Here is a 21,362-nt window from a genome sequence, read left to right as displayed (position 1 = left end):
ACAATTGGAAATATTGCCAAATTTCCTCAAGATCAAACAGTGAACAATTTTAACAAATTTTTCGATCATCTTGATAATAAATCCCCTGTACAAAGAAAACAATTTCACCCAACTTCAGTAGATAATTACAACACAGATGATGGTAATCTAGAAAATGGTCATTATAAAAATGATCAGTTGATGAGATTATTTAATCCTCCAAAGTTAAACAATAGTTCATCATTTGAAATTAAAGGTCAAAATATTTGTTCCACACAACAACATTTATTTCAATCACAACAAACACAGCAACAAATTTCACATTCTACGCCTGTTTATCAAACGCAACGAGAAAATTATACTGATTATGAAAATAATATTGTTTCAATGGATAAATTACAAGCTTGTATTCAATCAACTTATATTGGTACTACTCATACAACTGACAGTAGTACATATTCCCAATTAGAAGATTTGAATTTAACATATGATAGTACTGGACCATCTTCAAATTTATCATCAAATGAAACAAGTTCTGAATGTTTAAATTATGAAAAATACAATGGTATTTGCAATAAGAGTAATAACATTACTTCTAATACTAATCTAACTAATACTGTCGACAATTGTAGTCATAATAATAATAGCAACAATAACACTGGGATTTGTAGTATATCTGATATGAAATTACCATCAAGTAATACATGTGTAAAACAAAAGCGTCATCGTACACGATTTACACCGAATCAATTGAATGAATTAGAAAGAGCATTTTCCAAAACACATTATCCTGACATTTTTATGAGAGAAGAGTTAGCTTTACGAATTGGTCTTACTGAATCACGTGTACAGGTATGTTAATAGACTTTGTTTACTAAAGTAAATATATTTACCTCTAAAAGAAACTATTTTCTGTCTTTTTTGTTTATTTAGCAAAACTGAAGGATATGACTTGTTCTTAAGTAATCCAAATATGTGGTTGTTAATGCCTAGGGTAGTATCGGCAAACTAAATATTAAATGTAGTAAGGTATAAAACTAATGCCTCAATATATAATCAGTATAAAATTATAATTTATTACAAGAATACCTAAACCGTTGAACCAAGATTTTTATTTACAATCCAAAACAAGTGTGTTTATTTGATTTGTTTTCAAGTCCTTAGTTTTCCACTTTCATTTCTCTTTTAGTTTTTGTAACTTTAAATAATGGAAACAAATTTTGTTCAGTAAGAAATTATTGTAAAATAATATAAAGTGAATATTAGTATTTGTAGTAGAATATTTAATTTGCCCCTGATGGTATTGTTTTTGTTTGGCAATTACAACAAATATTTGGTCACATTTATGAATTTCTTTGATTCGAGAATCAACACATTAAGACAGCACAATAATGTGCACTCATGATACCGCGCGTGGGACTCAAACCTAGAACCTTTGGTTTCACATGCAAATGCTTAACGTGGGTCGGCATTCAATGGTAATAATATTCACCCCCAATTGACTTATTATCTTGCTCAACCATTCATCCATTGTTTGAGGTGGATAACTCTCTCATACTTGACACAGATTGCACTCCACTGGTCACGGCTTCGTCTTAGTATAGGACTTCTCGTCAGACTCCTCGCCAATTGCCTATAAAGTTTGAAAGCTTTTTTCCTTTCTTAAATGTGATTACATATATGTTCAACAAAAGTATCTAAGTATTTTCTCTGTCATAAGAGTATAATAATCATCATAGAGTGCCCACAAGAAAACATCATACAGAATTTTAGTAAATATTTGCTAATTCTAATGTTAGTCAATTATTCTGTACTGTTGATGAAACTTATTAGAACCGGAAAACAGTTTGATGAATTGTTTTACAAATCTTAACTTCAGTCAATCATAACAATTTTTAATAGAGATTTGATAGGATTTATCGAGATTTTGTACGATTTGAAAGTAACTGAATAATAACTTAAGTTTTAAATATATACTATCTTATTCCAACTTATTATCTCAATAAGTTTACTTTTATCTTAATATTATGAATGTAGTGATTTGCGTTATTTATGTAATTATAAATTTAGACTTCTGAAAAGATATCCAGAGATACTTTGTCTTATATAGCTCACTAACTGTTAACACTTCATGAAGTAAACCATCTTCAATATGTTTTTTTAAAGAGTTCGAGAGTTACACAGCAATTCTTGAAATGACTATTAAGGATATGTATATTTTTTTGAAGAGTTTTAAGACAGAATGAGATCATTGTCAGATACAATAAACTCTCTATTGTTCACCCGATAAAAATAATTTTCGACTAATTTCATGGATATCCACTTCTTCAATTTATAGTATATACTAGTATATGTACGTTCAGGAGGATACATGAGCGCTGATTTCCACAGACAAATTAAATCCTCTCAATTTAACCTTTTACACATTCTTAAACATGTAAATAAATAAATATCAACAAAAAAAGATTTAACGAGTCCACTTTCTTCGAAACATTAAATGGCCTTATAGAATAAAGTGAGAAAATAACAGAAATAGAATATTGAAAGAATAAAATCATCATCATCAACATAACACATCAATGATAAATAAATAAATCATATTGAATAGATAATAATATTAATTACTATTATCATTATCACTTAGAGGAAATTAAGTGATAAAACGTTTGGAATGTAGTAAATTTGTTTATTTATTTTAGCGAAATTCTTTCGTTTTTCTATGATATATATATAAAATAAAGTTCATATATATATATATATATATATATATATATATATATATATATGAGTATGTATATATACATACCCATAAAAGGCGAATGTGTGTATTGAACAATTCATTTTACTTAAACATTCAGCTATATTTGATTTCTTCATCAGTTAACCTCTTTTTCTTCAACTCCCTTTATCCTTCACCTTCAGTCATCCTTACTTCCACCCCCTCTCTTTTAAAATTTTATTTTTCAATACATGAAAAATTTGTATTTATTGTGTGAATTTTCTTAAAAGTTTATATTTTTTTTGTTCAACCGTTCCCATTTTTCTTTCTAAGATTTTATTTTATAGATTAGATAAGAGAGAAGAATTAGAGTAAACAAAATTATGAAAAAAATTATTTAAGAGAAGCTAGTGAAAAACCAAACGACAAACAATGAAATTATCACTTTGCTAAAAAAAATTGAAAACAAAATTTCACCTTTTCGCTTATTTTTTTTTCATGCTCCTACTACCATCAACATCACTACTATTACTAGTTATAGTAACAGTAATGATAATAATGTTCTCACTGTTGACGAATATTAACTACACGATAAATATTTAATCTGTTCCGTTTTCTTTACTTTTCATGTTGTGTAGTTTATCTCATCACATCATTTTTCTATTTTTTTTCTAAAAATTATTTCATTATTCGATGTAGAAACAAATAAATAAACATAACTAAGGTGTAACACTTGGCATTGTTTTATTATGATTATTATTTCATTGTGGTAGAGCATAGAAGACACCAGTTAAAATCGCAATCACAACAATGATAATAATAGCAGTAATATGAACAAAAGGTAATCAGTTCATCATAACAAAGTGTTAATGAATATTTGCACACTCACAATAAAACATGTAAACTAAATGGAATACAAAAATAGTAACAGAAAATAAGTGAAGAAAAAAATTGAAAAGGGAAATGTCCGATTTTAAAATTTAAGAAAAAAAAAACAAAAATAGTGAAGCACGTAATTATATTTTTAAAAGTAGTATATAACTATGTCTGAATATTTTTTAATTAAAATTAGCAAGGTTCTACTTTATCATTTTTCCTACATGCTTATAATAAAAACATACCATTTTCATAACAAGTGAAAGTTATTATTCACCAAGTGAATAACATAAGAGATTTGACTAGTAATATGATTTCTATTTCAATTCATATATAAATGATTAGTCATGGCATTGATAGAACGTAAAAACTCTATATTAATTGATAAGAATGTTTAAGACATGTTTCTCTTACTCTAAATGTAACACGTTTCTTCATAACTGATCTTTATGATCTGTTAATTATTGAGTATGTTGATTTTTTTTCATTCCTGAAACACTTAGCAAAACACTGTTTATGAACACGAAATTTAGATTTTTTCCGATTGATACTAATTATCAAAATGGGTTTTGTGGAGAGTTTTAGAAATTTCACAGGTTGAAATCATGAGTCGATTGAAGCTAGACCACCATACTAGGGCGAAACGGCCGTCCATGCTTCCAGGTTTTCCATGGTGGTCTAGCTTCAATCGACTCATGATTTCAACCTGTGATACTAATTAGTTAGTAAGTTAAATATCTGTCTGTTAAACATCGTTATATTGATAAGCAGTACACTCTGTATCAAATTATAGTTTCTAAATATCACCTCTAAAAGTTGAAGATATGTATTGGTTGCTGGTGATCTACAAAATATTAAACATTTATGATGCATGCAGTGAACGAACAAAATAATTTGAAGAAAAGTAAACATTCAGTTTTTTTTAAAAAAACGTTTTATTACGAATCCAACGGCCCAGTTCCTATCAGTTTACATGTTCGAGTGGATAGAGTTATCTAGATTAAACTATAATACTAATATGTACAGAAATTCACATAGAAACTTAAATGTTAGATAGTATAAATATATAGGTAAATTGTATGATATTCTAACATGATTAATTTAGTTTCTAACTGTTATAGAAATGATTGTATTACAGAGCAATTTTAAAATTACTAATTTCCAAGACTATTGTTAATTCCTTTTGTTGAATGTTGTTAATACCTATAAAGTTATTCATGATATAAAGATAAAGAGATGTTATATAGGTAATGAGACGTGTTCACTATAATCTAGTAACTAATCCAGGATAAATAACTTTAAGAAATCAGAATTAATTCACAAGTTAATCAAATTATTTCGTTATCAATATATATAGTCACATTCTGACTTCATTATTAATGACGATGACGGCTATGAATGAAATATCGATCATATTAGTTTCGTACGTTATATGTTGATGAACCTGGTTAATACAACTGTAGTATTTAAAAGCCAAATGCGGAATGTATTTAGAAGATTAGATTTCATATGAACCGACAAACTATGAATGAAATGAATAGATGAAACTTGCGAGTCGGACTTATGCTAACACGTAGAACGATTTCGTATTTCAGTTTACATAGTTATATATATATTTATTTATGAATGTATAAAATATAATCATACGATCAACAGTTCCGTTTTGTATCAGTTGACATAAGGACTTGAATCAATGTTTCATGTCCACAGTGATAAACTTGCAAAGTTGATTGGGTAATTATAAAGTGTATTAAACACGACACTGTTGTTACAGACAGTGATAACAAAACAAACTATCTTCATTAATCATCTTTAGAATATTTCTAAAATATCTATTTCATCAAAGCTTAAGATATACCTGCCTTATGATGTCTGACAGATTTCTATCATCTTATTTCAGTAGTGTTTATAAACTTATTTTTATGAGCTTTTCAACTTTTGCTTATAAATACCAAAGACTATCTTCATAGATTAAATCACATACTGACCTTGGTTAGACTACCATTAAAAACCAAAAAGCTCTGGAATCTTATACTAGGATTAAAAACTTGATTTCAGAAGTGATACAATTAACATCAGTCTGTGATTTAATCTATGAAAATTTTAAAAATTTCTACAAATCCCCATATTAATAAAGGTTGTCTGTTTAAAAATTCCCATTATCGCATATATGTAGGTGAAGAATATTCATTTCAATAAATTCTTATCAGTTCCTGAAGTAATACACAAAAATTAATGATTCAAAAGAATGATCAAGTTTAGGGTAAATATATCGCTTAAAGTTTTAGCATATAATTTTAACATAGCAACTTATTCAACATAACATTCCTTATTAGTCATTTCATTAATTAAAAAGGAAGAATGTATTTGTAAAATCTCAGCGAAGGAAGTTGAAGTAATTCCAACGTTTCACCTGACAGTCTGATCCAAGCTTTTTCAAGGAAAAGAAAATATTCTTCCTTTATACATCTGTGTTTTAAATTCTAATAGTCCAATTATGGATTATTTTCTTAAAACCGTTTTAATGTATGGTTTTGAAAAAATCTTTTAACAGTAAATAATCAAAGGTGATATTGTGGTGTATGCTACTGATGTTGACAAATATAAGTAGTATGTATCACCAATAGAAAGTGAAATGCCTGGTAGCAGAAGGTTAAGTAAATCTAAGAGAAAAAAACGAGAAAAGAGAATGATTGGTGTAAAAATGAAGAGATAATCAAGTCTGAAACAATTGATTGACATTTTGCAAATGAATTATTTACTCACATTTTACTAAGAGATCCTTTAGTTTTCTATCCAAATACACTTGGTTGTCCCCGCCTGTATTCTCGTTCACTACAACATCATTAAGTCCATACTAATTTAAAATGTATACTCACATAATTTATATGTACTTAACATTTAATTTCTTAAAACAATCATAAAAACATATGGTAACTCATGTGAAATGAGAAGTAACAATACTAGACAGAAATGAATTGTACTGGGAAGTAAAATGTCTACATATATATAAAAATAAGGAAAAATAAAAACGTAGACTGATGTTTTTCTTTTAAAATTCACTCATCTATTTATTTGTTTATTTATGTTCCTTTTCAATTCTCATTTGTTTATTTGATTATACATTTGTGATTTGTAAATAAAAATGTCATCACAGAAAAAACATAATCACACACACACACTTATGATATTCACTGGCAACAGGATAAATTATGATTTATGAAATAAAATATTCAACTGTTTCTTGAATTTCCAAAAAAGTATTTCTTATAGCTTTGTATCTATCTGTCTCTTTTAAGTTTCTCTATTTATTTCCCAGTTTTGATGAAAATCAAACACACTATTCTTTTCAAATCCACATCACCCTTTACTTCAATCTGATTGTATTTTCTTAATCTGTTTATATATATATATATATATATATATATATATATATATATATATATATATATATATATATATATACAATCAATTGACTTTTGTAAATTATTTTGATTTGTCTCTATTCGTTTTTTCTTTTCTTTTCTTCCTTTTTTTGTTTTCACTTGTTAATTAGAAGATAGATTGCGGTTTGTTTAAAATCAGTAGGAAGATAGAAAGAAAAAAAGAAGAGAGCCTATAGTATAACTTATCCACCAAAAGAAAATTGATCAAAATTATCATTGTTTTTTTTTAAATAAAAAAATTCAAATGAGTAATCATAGTTTTATGAATTCAGTCAATTTTTTTTATGTTTTCACTTGTTAGTTAACAACGAAACATGACTAGGAACTGTTTATGTTAAAATATACTGAAATATAATTCTAATGTAGAACTTGTAACTAGTACGGATTAACTTCTATAGTGGAAATAGCTAAGAAAATATCCCAATATATAAGCATTCATTATGCAATAATTTGAAAGTAATTACATCATAGTTTTGTGCTATGTATTTTGGGTTTATGATGATTACAAAGAAGTATGTAACATGAATAAGATGAATTATCTTTTAAAATATTGTAAATTTACTAATGAAATCATAAACTTATGGTTGAAAACAGTGTTCCATCTCTATTTCATCGAGTAAAATAGTGAATAAAATTAGGAAATAAGATTATAATTAAAATATGACCAAAAGATTCCATGTTACCTACTCCTTTATGAATTAAAAAATTAAAATGAATCAATTTTTATAGTTGGATTCATGAGTCAATTGAAGCTAGACGAACATGGATAACCTGGAAGGACTGGACGCTCGTTTCATCCTAGTATGGTGTTATATCCTAGTGAAGATTACATTAAGAGTAACTTCTGAGACCTATTAATGGATTAATATTATTTATATATTCTTATGGTAGAAATATTCAGTAACTAGAATGTGTATATATATTCCTTGTATTATAAGCTTCGTTCTGACTTATAGATGATTATTGTGCGATTTACTGTTCCCAAGTTATAATCAGTTTATTAATTACTGTCTTCCACGTTCACAGCCATTTTCGGCTATATTTTGTACGAATGTTATTTCCTATTTTATGGTGCGTTGCTGTCTGTTTGGTTGGTATATAAACCTAGTATGTTTGAAATAAACGATTTGCATAGTGGAGGCTGCTATTGGCATTCTGGACTCAGCTGGACGGGCTAGGCGAGCAACGGACCAATAGGACGCTAGGCTGATCACACCGAACGAACGTCATTGGTTTAGTACAGTACAAGAGCGAATAAGTTGTATTTTCATTGGCGAATAAATTACGTGATAACTAGCGGGCCATGAAGACACAACATATAGGACTCCTCAGCAGTGCGCACCCACGATCCTGCCTCATAAATTCAACTATTAAAATTACTGTAATATCCACAAAACCCCTCTTTGATTATGAATCAACTTGTCAACAATAAAATTGATATAAATAGATAGTAGAATAACTGTCCTCCATTTTTCCCACTGTTATTTTCCATTACTCTTCGATTTCCTAACTCCGTATACTTTTATGATATATATGCTACTTTTTTGTTGGTATTTCTTCCTTCTGTTTTGCTATCGAATTTTTATATTTAATGTTTATCTTTCCATCTCTCACTCACTAATCCACTCAGCTTTTTTATTACTCATTTTAATCCATTATAGCCTAATCATCTTTAATTTATGCGGTATGTAAATATATATGTATTAGACTATTTGATTGATTGATTATACATTACATGTTTGCATATTTGTTTATATATCAGGAGGCAATGAGGAAATGAGAAATAGTCAGGGTTTTTTGTTCATTTAATGCGTAAAATATATGAATGAAACTACGATCACCAGCATCATCATCATCATCATCATCATCATCATCATTATCAAAATCATTAAACGTATGAAAATGTTATTATTCTAGTAAAGTAAAAACCGATAGTGAAATGTAAAAGTTTTTTTATTATATCAACTTTTTTGGTCTTATTGCTCATTCCAAAAGTATTTAATTAAAAGAATTAGTTTATGAATGAAAAGAATAACGATAATAATGATGACGATAATAATAATAATAATAATGGGTTTTTTAGTAGAATTATTTTATTATATTTCCCGCTTTCCTAATCTAATCAATTGTGAATGTCAGATTTTTGAAGTAAGAAAACAATATAAAGAGAGAGAGAGAGTGATATCATTCTATCTATATGGAATATTAATGATGACACTTTTGTTAAGGATAAATGAATAATATTGTGTATGTGTATGTGAATAGGAAAGATGAAGAGAATAAGAAATTTATATAAACTATAAATATTGTTTGTATGCATTAATTGATATAAGTGTACATGATCGATTTAGTGGTTAGTTTAAATAAATGAATAAAATAAAGGAAAAATTAAAGATAATGGATTTGTTCTTCTAAAATGAAAAACAAAATAATAAGTATAATCATTGTATCACGCTAAATTATAATGATGATAATAAAATTGACAATATGTTGAAAGGATTATAAAACTAGTTCATTTCACTAAGTATTCACTTAATAAAATGAAAAAAAATGATTTCAATCTGTGAAATTTCTAAAAATCTCCACAAAACCCCCTCTGATAATAATCATCTGCTCACTAGTGACTGACTTCAAGAGATACTCCTGGAGTTCTAGTGAGAAGCCGTTACCAGTGGAGTTCAATCAGGTCTGTTGTGAGATATCAGCTCACTGAAGACAATGATGTACGGTGGCGCAATTTCGTGGATTGGTTGAAATTAGACATTAACACTGTTGGATGCCAGCTCAGTGGTCTAGTGGTTAAGTGCTCGCGCGCGAAACTAGTAGGTCCTGGGTTCGAATCTCGCGGGGTGCGGAATCGTGGATGCGCACTGCTGAGGAGTCCCATACTAGGACGAAACGGCCGTCCAGTGCTTCCAGGTTTTCCGTGGTAGTCTAGCTTCAATTGACTCATGATTTCAATCTGTGAAAAAAGTGTTTCTCACTAGTAAAAATACTTCATTTCAGATTATGCTTTCTGTTTTATTGCAAAGAAATTTCATTTCCTTTAGGCGTTAATCAACTAGGGTCATGTATGGTTCTTAATTTTTCTTAAGGAAATAAAAATATGAATGAATATTGGATAGAAACTGTTCATTACAGATCGAAAGGACAACCTTCCGTCTCATGTACAAGCACTTGGTCTTTAGACCACTGGGCTGAGATCCATTGATATATGTTTAACTTCAATCAATTCATGATGTCATGCGACCATTATCCAATTGCCCACGATGGATAACTGTCCCATATTCTACATGGTTGAATTCTACTAGTCACGAATTCTCATTAGAAATCCTAGAATTGTATCTTGAAGTTTGTCTGTAGTGAGCACCTAATTATTATTGTAGATGGTTTGAGGAGATTATTAGATTTTCATGGTTCAAATCACTTGCTGATCTTAGTTAGATAACCAGTGAAAATCGAGAAATACCGGATACATAACTAGTCAAACGACGTTGAAGGTGAGACAGAAATCTATCGCAAGCAATGATGATAGTCGCGCGACATCGTGAACTGATTGAAATTAGGCATGTACATCATTGGCTGCCCGTCTGATGGTCTAGAGGTTAAGCGCTCTCATATGAGGCCGAATGTTATTAGTTTTACCTGTAGTGGAGTCGTAGACGTACACCACAGAGAAGTCCCATACTAGGATGAAACAACTGTCTATTGCTTTCTAGTTTCGTTGGTTGTCTAAAGACAATATATGATGTAATCCATGCACATGGCTATTACTAGTCGACTGATGGGTAAAATAATGAGTTTATATTTTCTCATTACAAAGTGGGAAATACGTGTTAAAAATGCCAACTTTTTCTTCATTTGGTCACTGATTATTACGCTGTTGCACTTACTTAAATTCAGATCACTGAATAGAGATGCTAGTTTTAACAACTAACTCAAATTTAAATACAGAAACCTGAATTCAGTTAGTGAGTTGCTTAATTTTATATTTTTGACTGTACAAATTAACAAAGTGAAGTCAAATCCTTTAAGCGAGAATGATTTTCTTATCAGTTTCAAATACATTATATCAATTAATGAAATAAATCATGAAATGCAGGTTCATAACTTTTCATTAACTACAAACAGTTTGAACATTATTACACAACAAATCATTATTATTTAATCAACGTTTTCAGAAAATCAACTAAACTTGCTTCTGAATTACAGGAACCTAATGGTATATACTTCGGTTATTACTCAGTCACAAGTCAAATATTTTCTTTTGATATTTCTGCACATCGTGAAGTATATGATTTAGAACACTTTCAATTTAAAACAATACTTAACGGATTTCCGTCCAGAAGATGAAATCACACAGGTAGAAATATAATCATAACATTTCATTTTTGTATCTTACAAGAATTTTAAAGACGTTGGCAAGTTTGAAAAACAAATACAAAGTTACATAACAGTTCTAAATATATATGTAGAATATTGTCATTAACTATCAATACACTTTTGACTACATGCTGTACCATATAATTTTAAAAATTCACTCATAGTTGATCAGTATATTATAGCATACCTATTCAAAAGGAAATACAAACCAAAATACCAATCAAGAAATTATCGAATAATCTACGTGGTTATAAAAATATTTTTACTTCTTCGTGGTATCTGAAGATAAAATGTATTTCTATTGCAGTATATTATATTGTATACACAATTGTATGAAATATTGCATGAAAGAATATTTTTAGACAAAGGAAGCTATGGTTATATGATTTGAGAATGTAACTTTCTTCACAGAGCTAAATTGTGTCCCACTTGTAACTGACTTTAAATAATCAAGTGGTAACTTTTGTGGGAATTAAAAACTCAATAAGTATATATGTACTTTGTTATTTGTATTATCTGATGAAAACACACTACCCATTATGATGTATTATCAATTTATAATCGATCGGATTTGTAGAGTTATTAGTTAGAATTTTTATTTTCTTTCTAACAAATTAACACGGAAGAAATAACTCCACAATGATATACTAAGATACAATCTGTATCTAAACCTTAACTCAATTATCATATGTAAAAAGTGTACAGCCGGGGTTCGAACTCAAGGTGGAAAATGCAAAACGAACAGTAAGGATATGTAGTAGTATAATTTAAAAATGGGTAATTTGATATAAATAGATGAACCAATCAAGAAAATGATTAATACATGAATAAACAGGTCGCATATCTAGAAATGATAACAAAACACTGATAATTGTAAAGTGGAATTTACCAGCTTGTCTAAACTTATAGAGAATAGTAGCGTTATTATTATTATTATTATTATTAGGAACCCAATTTCATTTCCTATCATTCTCATGATAAGTGTATTCAGTATTTCACTTTGATGGTCACTCGATTTTCAATTTTCCGATGTGTTTTTGTCATTATTGATCATTTACTGAAATCATTTTTTCGACTATGAACTACAATACCATCCCTCTCTTTCGATTTCACTCTACACATCTACATACATGCATGCGTACACATACAATGAATAGGCAAGTGATAAGAAAATTGATATTATCAAATGAGATCATTGATGTTTTTCTGGAAATAAAATTAAAATGATTATTTCTAGATGTGGTCTATAAATGTTGATTAAAATGTGTTCCTTTTTTTAAAAAAATTTGTCCATTATTGAATTGAAAGATAAACTGTTAAATAGGACACTACTATGAACCAATAAAGTTATTTTTGGTATCAAATGCTAGGGATGTTTGTACTCATATTTACTCAATTCTGTTAGTACATTAATGAATGTGTGTGAGTGAATACATGAAATACATTTCAATTCCTTATTTATGTGTCAACACTATCAGGCTATTTATTGTCTCACTTTATCTTACATAAGATACTGACAAGTCTTTGCACAAATACACACATACACACGCGAATATAAACACACGTTTAACAATGGCAAATAGAAGAAAAAACCTTTAACCGTGACTTTATCTTTTCCTATGGAAGAAAAAATAAAACAATAACAACTATTTTGTTATTGATGTGCGTGACATAAAACAATTTAGTCAGCTATTCACTATTTTATTGCATAAATTTTTTTCTGGGAGTAACCAAAATCACAATAAACAATATCATCAATAAAAATGAAATAGGATAAAAGGGGAAAATAACGAGAAGAGGGGTGAATAAACTCAAGGGATGGTGGGGCAAAGTATTAGGTTATTATTTTTTAATGTATTTTGTTCAAATCACTTATCTTTTCTGTTGTTGTTACTTCTGTTAATGGATTATATGTATTTTGTTTAAATTTAACATTCCCTTTTTGTTGTTCAATATATGAAAAAGTTAGCGGTAGGTTAAGTATACAAATATACTTGTCATTTTAATGAATTACAATTTTATTGTTTTGATAAGGTTCCAATCTCGATTTTCTCGTACTCTATTGCTCTCACTCTCTCCTATATACATAAAAACATATACATATACAAACAAAGATCTATTCACATACAACGGATAGATAGGAACTGTCAAATAAAGGAAATTAATAACAGAAAATAATTTTCCACATAATCAATTAGTTGTTTATATTGAAGTAGTAATTAAGTTTCTTATTTATTCACCTCGTTTATTCGTTATTGTTAATACTAAGATATGTGTTGTACTACTGTTGAAGATCTTTAATAATTATACACTATAATACACTGGTGAATTGAATCCTTTTTAAAAAGTAATGAGATATCTGCTTAATGATTAACTAAGGGAAAATGAAGACGAAATTTCTGAAATGTTTTAACCGAATCATTTATTTGTAAATACGTAAATTATGAAGTTGAACAAGAAAAATAAAACAATCTACCGCGAAAGAATTATGCATTTAATCGACAGAACTGTGTTTTTTAGAAGAGTTCATTAAGTTGCTTATGAAATGTAATGAGAAAATGTAATCGTAGCTGATTTAAAATAATGAGTTAGATAAGTAAAGTTCATTCTGGACATCAGACAATATGAAGTTACAATTTCATGAATAATACAATTTCGAATTAGTTTTAATAAAGCGAATTCAAATAGATAATACATAATTATATAACTCACTGTAAAATATTTGGAATTTGAAAATTACTATTCAGTTATGTTAGTCATTATGTAACTTTCCATTGCAATACACTCATTCTAGTATATCGATTGTATAAGAGATCAACCCATTCTAAACTAAACAATAATCAGTTATTTGGTTGAACGTTTGCTATTCTCGTATGGATTATTTTTTTAGGACTTATCTTTCATATTATTAGTTTACCCATATTCGAATACTTTCTATATATAGGTAGCTTCTGTTTCATATTTCACCATAAAGTTCATACATTCTGATCACTTCATAGATTTAAATAAAAAGAGAAAATGATCTTCAGAATAATATGAATTCATTATATTCCAAGGATTCTCATCAATTGCGAATTGCCTAGATTTACATTGATAATATTATTATAAAAAGTTTCTCATTCTGTATTTAATCAAGTTATCCGACTCATTATATGAACTCAACTTCAAAAAATAAATATTAATAGTTAAATTCATGAGTCAATTTAAGCTAGATCACCATGGAAAACCTGGAAGCACTGAATAGCCGACCCTTCGTAGTGTGATACTCCTCAGCAGTGCTCATCCACGACCCTGCATACGGGGCTCGGACTCAGGACCCTCGGTTTCGTGAGCGAACACTCAACCTCTAGACCGTCGAGTCGGCAGAAAACAGTGTTAATGTTTGACTTTAATCAATCCACGACATTATGTGACTATATTCCATTGTCTCTGATGGGTAACTACCTCACACCCAATACAGATTAGCTCCAATTATCGGAGCTTCTCACTAGGACTCTTGAGATTTTCTCTCGAAGCTAGTCACTAGTGTGCACATGATGGTGGTTTAGCTTAGACAGACTCGTGATTTCAATTGTGAAAATATTACAATCTCCACAAATCCAGATACTGAAAATCACTTTTGGTCAACTTGTAGATAAAGATAGTATTAAAATAATTCAAAACTACTATCTAGAGTTTCGTGTATGGAAAGATGATATATAATTGTCATGTGATTACCAATGAATAAGTTTATAATTGTCATTTGCTCATGAACGGATAAATTTCTTTGAAATCCTTTTTATTGTTCTAGGATATAGAATTTCTTGATATTTTTAATTTCTTTATCTGTCTTATAAGCGATGACTATTATATACTTTTTTTTTAATATTTACTATTTCATTGCAAATAACACACTATCCATCATTAGGACTATCGAAAATTAAAACTCAATGGATATATATTTCGTCCCAGTATGAAGTTCTCCAGTAACATGCCATACAAGCAAGAAAAAATAATCAGTACTTCTTAGCTTCCAATGGTTAACTATATAAAATCAAGATGTAATTTGTAACTAATTTCAAATAGTATATATTATCCTTTAGAATTACTAGACCATTTATTCTATTACTGAACTTCCTTGAAATTGATTATTCTGTCCCATGAATAACGTTAAAATTCAAAATAAACAGACAGAATAGTTCATATAATAATTACAAGAAAATTTCATTATTTCCATGTGAAATTTTATGATATTCGATTAGAATTTTATTTTAATTGTTTTGTAAGTTTCTTAAAACTGGTTATAACTGTCAATAGTTAAATGACTTCACTGGTCAAATGTTTTATATAACTGATTATATATATATTTGATATGTCAAACCTATACAGAATAATTCATCTTAGATTTATGGATGGATAGAAGACAACAAGTAAATAAATAATGTGAGTCAGAATTGATAACACTTAATTATATGTCTTCGACTGAAAAAATAAACAACGGCATATTTAACAGTAGTTTATTTCATACAGAAATGTATCTTTCAATAGTTGAAATCATGAGTCAATTGAAGCTAGACCACCATGGAAAACCTGAAAGCTCTGGACGGCCGTTTAGTCCTAGTATGAGTCTCCTCAACAGTGCGCATCCAATATCCCGCCCCCCCGAGAGATGCGGACTATTGAAATTACTAAAATCTCCACAAAACCCCTTCTGTTAGAAATGTAACTGACAAAAAACCCAATCAATAAAAGTAGTATATTCAATAAAATGTTAGGGAAAATCCTAAGATTTATGATGATACCTTTCAGTGATTAAGATTGAGAATCAAAAGATTTACAATAATATACAATAGTCTAATGATAGATGCTTATTAAGACAGGTATTTTTTACAAACAACTCTCATCAAATGAACTAATGTGAAAAAGTAACATATTTGTAATATGGTAATGAGTAGAAAAATTAAATTTTCTAATGTTTCGTAATTTAGTGTTAGTCAATTCTTCAGATAATAAATGTAGAACAGTAACACAATTGATAATACAAAATTGTTTTGTTCTGTCTTTTTTGTTGATAAAAACTACGCTTTATATCAACACAAAAGTGAGTATGGTGATATTTTATTTCTAAAACATACGAACAATCATCAATATAATTAAGACCTGATATATCATTGGGGATAAAATTTTACTAGTCATAAAAAGACATTTGTTCATGTTTAAATAACAAAAAATGGTTTCTAAGGCATTTTCTTAAGGTGTACAATTTACATGTACTAATAAAAGTCAGTACATAATACAGATGTTATGTTTATACAAAATATTTTCAAAGAATTTAATTAATGATTGTGAAGAAAAATAAGAAAATAATATATAAAAGGTAACGGTTATATTCACAATTGCACATATTGGTTCTCAAACCCATCACGATACTACGGAGCCAGCAAGTCAAGATTTATTAGTTTACATTTTTTTCACATCAGTCAGTACGAAATATATATCATAATTAACACAATTGAATGGGGCTTCTAAAAACAAATATGTGCTGAACCCACGAGACTTGTTAACTAAAATGCATTGTTTCCAGAAAAATTCTCGATTCGTATTTAATATTTGGTGGTTGTAGAATGGACACCAAACATATAAAACTTAAATCTTAATAATTAGAACACACTTACGCCTGTTACTCCCAATGGAGCGTAGGCCGCTGACCAGCATTCTCCAACCCATTCTGTCCTGGGCCTTCCTTTTTAATTCTATCCAACTGTTGTCCATAGAACTAGAAAAAAAGACCCAGGAGAGAGTGAGTTGGAGAATGCTGGTCGGTGGCCTACGCTCCATTGGGAGTAACAGGCGTAAGCAAGTTCTAATTAACAAGATTTAAATATTATGTGTTCGATGTCCGCCAGGAGCCCCTCTGAGGCTACTGCCAGTCCTAAGCCCGGATAAAGAAGAGGGTTGGGTATGGGGTTTGCGACCGTATCCCGTAGAAAAATAACTCGCTAAAAAAACGCTAACCAGATCAGAATATAAGGATAATCTGAAATCATACAATTAAATTACATGTCGATTTCAAATCCTAAAAGCTTATGATAATAAAGGTTTTCAGTTTACAACAAGAATTTTTCTGATGTTTCCCCTCCGAGCTCAATGATTTATATGGTAAAATATCCACTTCAAACAGGCCGAATATCAACGAAACTGTTTGATCCCCAACAAAACAAAATAACGAAATGATAATCACAAAGAGATGAATAAGCAATAAAAATAGAAAGTTTATTCTGAATAATGATAAGATAATGAGTAAGTGAATGAAACCACATCCATCTATACAGTCTAATTTGTTGAGAAATCTATTATGGCTAACTCGAAGATCACAAACATCAGATTTGACTTTGATTGTATAACCAGAGTAAGCAGCACAAGACAGTTTGACCTGTTACTGTTGTATCTCGGTTCTACAGGAGGTGGGCAACGACTCGAATAACTAACTGATAAAGTTTCTGACTGTGAAGGTGGGTGGAACGAGGTCAAATATGCCAGGGATCATCAGTTATCTAAAAATCACCTCACTGAAGAATGTCAAATAAAATAAAACCTACTTCCAAAGCTTCCAACTGAATGCTTCCAAACACCATCTTACATTACAACATAGTGTGTGTTTGTGAATGAATCTGTGACTGACCGTCCAAAAAGACGGAGTTTGATTAAGTGATAATTAATTACTTAAAGGTAATTATTGATATAAATCTCCCTCCATTTAAATAAATATTAAAAGACGAAAAAATTGAACGGCAAAAAATTTTTTTTTCAATAAAAATGGCACCATTATACACATGATGTTAAATATGAAAATGAACATAGTTGTGTCACTGAAGACAATTAACTATAAGGTACAGGTTATTGTAAATTACCTACCAGCCAATAAAATCGAAATTTTCAACCGTACAAAAATTATAGCAGAAATCGTACTTCAAGTAATTCGGTAAATTGATACATGAATCATACATTTGAAGTTACTTAAATCATATCACCATAAAATCTTCTCAATAAATTTGAACTTGATCAGCATAACTACCTAGCAGAATTTAATAGAAGAATAATTTTCTATGTACTTTTAATTAATTCTTACAATGAAAAATTACTTTTAATCAAACTATTAAACTTAACGAATAAAGCTAAAACATAATTGAAATTTTTCTTCAGGTTTGGTTTCAAAATCGTCGAGCAAAATGGAAGAAACGAAAAAAGTCAGGAACTCCATTCCGCATGACAATCAATAGTAATTCGTTGACAAAGAACGTAAGCTTAACAACAAACAACTCTATGAAAAATATAATGAACGGTGACAATACCTACAACAGTATTACTTGTAGTAATAACCTGAATCCCTATATACAACAGCTAGTACCAACAGCACAAACAAGGAGTTTAGATGGTTTAAATTGTTCAAAGCTAGACATAAATCCTACCAATAATTTGTTTTTACAAAGTCCAACTACTTATTTTGGCGATAGTAGTTCAAATACAAATTACCCATTATTTGAACATTCCCAGTCAAGTATACGTAAATCTCAAGCAAATTCATATCCTTTTTTCTCACAACTAGAACATATTAAGGATAATATGAAAGTGAATCCATACTTTGTTGAATCGAATCCTGCTGGCCCATTTGATCAAATTTTACAGCAACGTTTAGCATTGCCTCAAATCCATAATATTCCAGAAGTTAGTACACCAAATCTAATTGCATATCAAACCGATTTACAGAATGATAAACAGAACCTTGATGCAGTACAAGGCTGGCATAGAAAAATTGGTAAGTATTTCAGTGTCTTTATCGTTGTATGTGAACCATCTACTAATTGTAACCTGGTTAATTTTTATATTAGATTTTCATCGATTTATCGTCTTTATTCTCACGAAAAAACTGTCATCATGTAAATCTTCGCTATTGACTTCCATCTAGAAAATTCATATTCAGTCTATAGAAATGCTGACTTTACGTTACATACATTTAGATTAAAAGTGGTGATCTACTGTTTATATATATAGTGGCTGTAGTTCAGCGATGAAACTCAAATAATTTAGTCACAGATTATCATTGTACCATGCAATAGTAATTTCAAAACATTTGCATATAATCATGTGCTCACTAGTAACTAGCTTCGAGAGAAAATCTCAAGAGTCCTAGTGAGAAGCTCCGATAATTGGAGCTAATCCGAGTCGGGTGTGAGGCAGTTACCCATCAGAGACAATGGAATATAGTCACATAATGTCGTGGATTGATTGAAGTCAGACATTAACACTGTTTTCTGCCGACTCAACGGTCTAGAGGTTGAGTGTTGGCTCACGAAACCGAAGGTCGTGGATCTAGGTTCCCTGTGATGGTTCGTGGATGCACAATGTTGAAAAGTCTCAAACTAGGACGAAACGGCCGTTCACTTCTTTCACGTTTTGAATGGTGGTCATAGATCGATTCATGATTACAGTGAAATTCGCATCTTATGCACTTTACAAACACATTACAATTCATTTTTTAGTACATTTAATTTTTGTGAATAAGTTAAAATCTTTAGGAATACGTGATGAAATTCATTCTTCTGTAGTAACTATTTAATATTCGAATAGGTTGTTTTATGTAAATCTATCAAGTCTTTCTCCTTGTTCCAGATTCCTTACTCACAAAACAACTCGAAAGTATGCATCAACATGAACAAAATGAAAAGTCTTCAACATGTGAATTTAATCTGGTTTCCACAACGACTTCATCTGGTTTGTTAAGGAATAAAATAAAAAATTCAAACGAAATTTTCACGATACCACCAAATTTAATCAATCAAAATTCCTCAAGTATGGATTCGAGGGATTTTCTTTGTATCACCGGTACTACTACTATTACTAATAGTACTGACGATATTGGTACAACAATAGCAGGACAGTCTAATACATTATCTAACTTAATGTTAACCAAAATATCAAAAGATGGGCTTAACAATTTTAATTAATTCACAATCATATTGACCAAAAATGAAATTTTAATTGATTTCTCCGTACAACACAACTTTCAGTAAGATTTTCTCTATAAAATAATTCAAGAGTAAAATGGATATCAGTCAATATATAAATATATATGAAACAGCGCTTGATTTCATATTTCCCCATTACTATTGACCTCATTATCACTGTATTTTCTTGTCAGAGAATAAATAGGAGAAATAGTACATTATTACCAATGTATGGTGGAAATGGCACAGTGTATAATTTCATTACAAACACTTTCAATTCACTTATGCACAGACATATAAGGAACACGCCCCTTCATGGGTTAGAATATTAACAGATCTCTCTCTCTCTCTCTCTCTCTCTATATATATATATATATATATATATATATATATATATATATATATATATATATAATACTAACTTCTGCGAATCAACATTAAATAAAAATGTTTAACAACACCAACCGTATTGTACAGTTTAAAAGTTGTGTTAATGTACATAATCTTATGAAAGAAAAAAAATATATTTAATTTCTTATTGTTGTTGGTTATTAAAAATACATAATAAATTCCAGTGAAAAACGGAGAAGACAATTTTCTGATAGGTATCGGCTGGAGCAGAAATCAACATTTTAGGTCATCGACCAGTAGGTAGAAATTCTCTTAATCTGGATTTCTATTCATGTTATCACGTAGTCGGAACCAATTTAATGGACAATTTATTATGTAGTCGGACCAATTGTTACAAATAATTAATTCCATTATTTACTGTATTTCAGGATTCTTAAACCCGACCGTTGTTACTACCTTGACGTGGTGGTCGGGCCTGACTATCGTGATGAACCAATCAAGCTATACTGGCTGGAACAATCGTTCCGCAAGGTCCTACCATACCAGACAGGTCGGTTGAAGAACGGTAAAACTAAAAGCAGTAAACCCAAGGTACGAAGGCGAAGTCACACCGCTGACCGTACA

The 21,362-nt window shown here is 29.6% G+C and overlaps 1 protein-coding gene across 1 annotated transcript; it reads left to right on the top strand.

The window, feature by feature from the left end:
- Positions 1–496: 496 nt before the first annotated feature.
- MS3_00001673 (uncharacterized protein) lies at positions 497–20,735 on the top strand. Its single transcript, XM_012938371.3, has 3 exons — positions 497–831; positions 18,586–19,198; positions 20,053–20,735. The coding sequence occupies exons 1-3, from the start codon at positions 661–663 to the stop codon at positions 20,385–20,387; spliced, it is 1,119 nt and encodes a 372-aa protein (XP_012793825.3). The 5' UTR covers positions 497–660; the 3' UTR covers positions 20,388–20,735.
- The last annotated feature ends 627 nt before the right edge of the window (positions 20,736–21,362 follow it).

This window comes from Schistosoma haematobium, chromosome 1, assembly GCF_000699445.3.
Source record: "Schistosoma haematobium chromosome 1, whole genome shotgun sequence".
In the NCBI taxonomy this organism is placed as follows: domain Eukaryota; kingdom Metazoa; phylum Platyhelminthes; class Trematoda; order Strigeidida; family Schistosomatidae; genus Schistosoma; species Schistosoma haematobium.
This window is presented reverse-complemented; position numbering and strand designations above follow the sequence as displayed.

Excerpts from the sequence above, each read along its gene's own strand:
- MS3_00001673 (XM_012938371.3), top strand. The coding sequence starts at position 661 with ATGAAATTACCATCAAGTAATACATGTGTAAAACAAAAGCGTCATCGT. Across the intron at positions 832-18,585 it reads TTACTGAATCACGTGTACAG|GTTTGGTTTCAAAATCGTCG; the intron begins GTATGTTAATAG and ends ATTTTTCTTCAG. Across the intron at positions 19,199-20,052 it reads AGGCTGGCATAGAAAAATTG|ATTCCTTACTCACAAAACAA; the intron begins GTAAGTATTTCA and ends TCCTTGTTCCAG.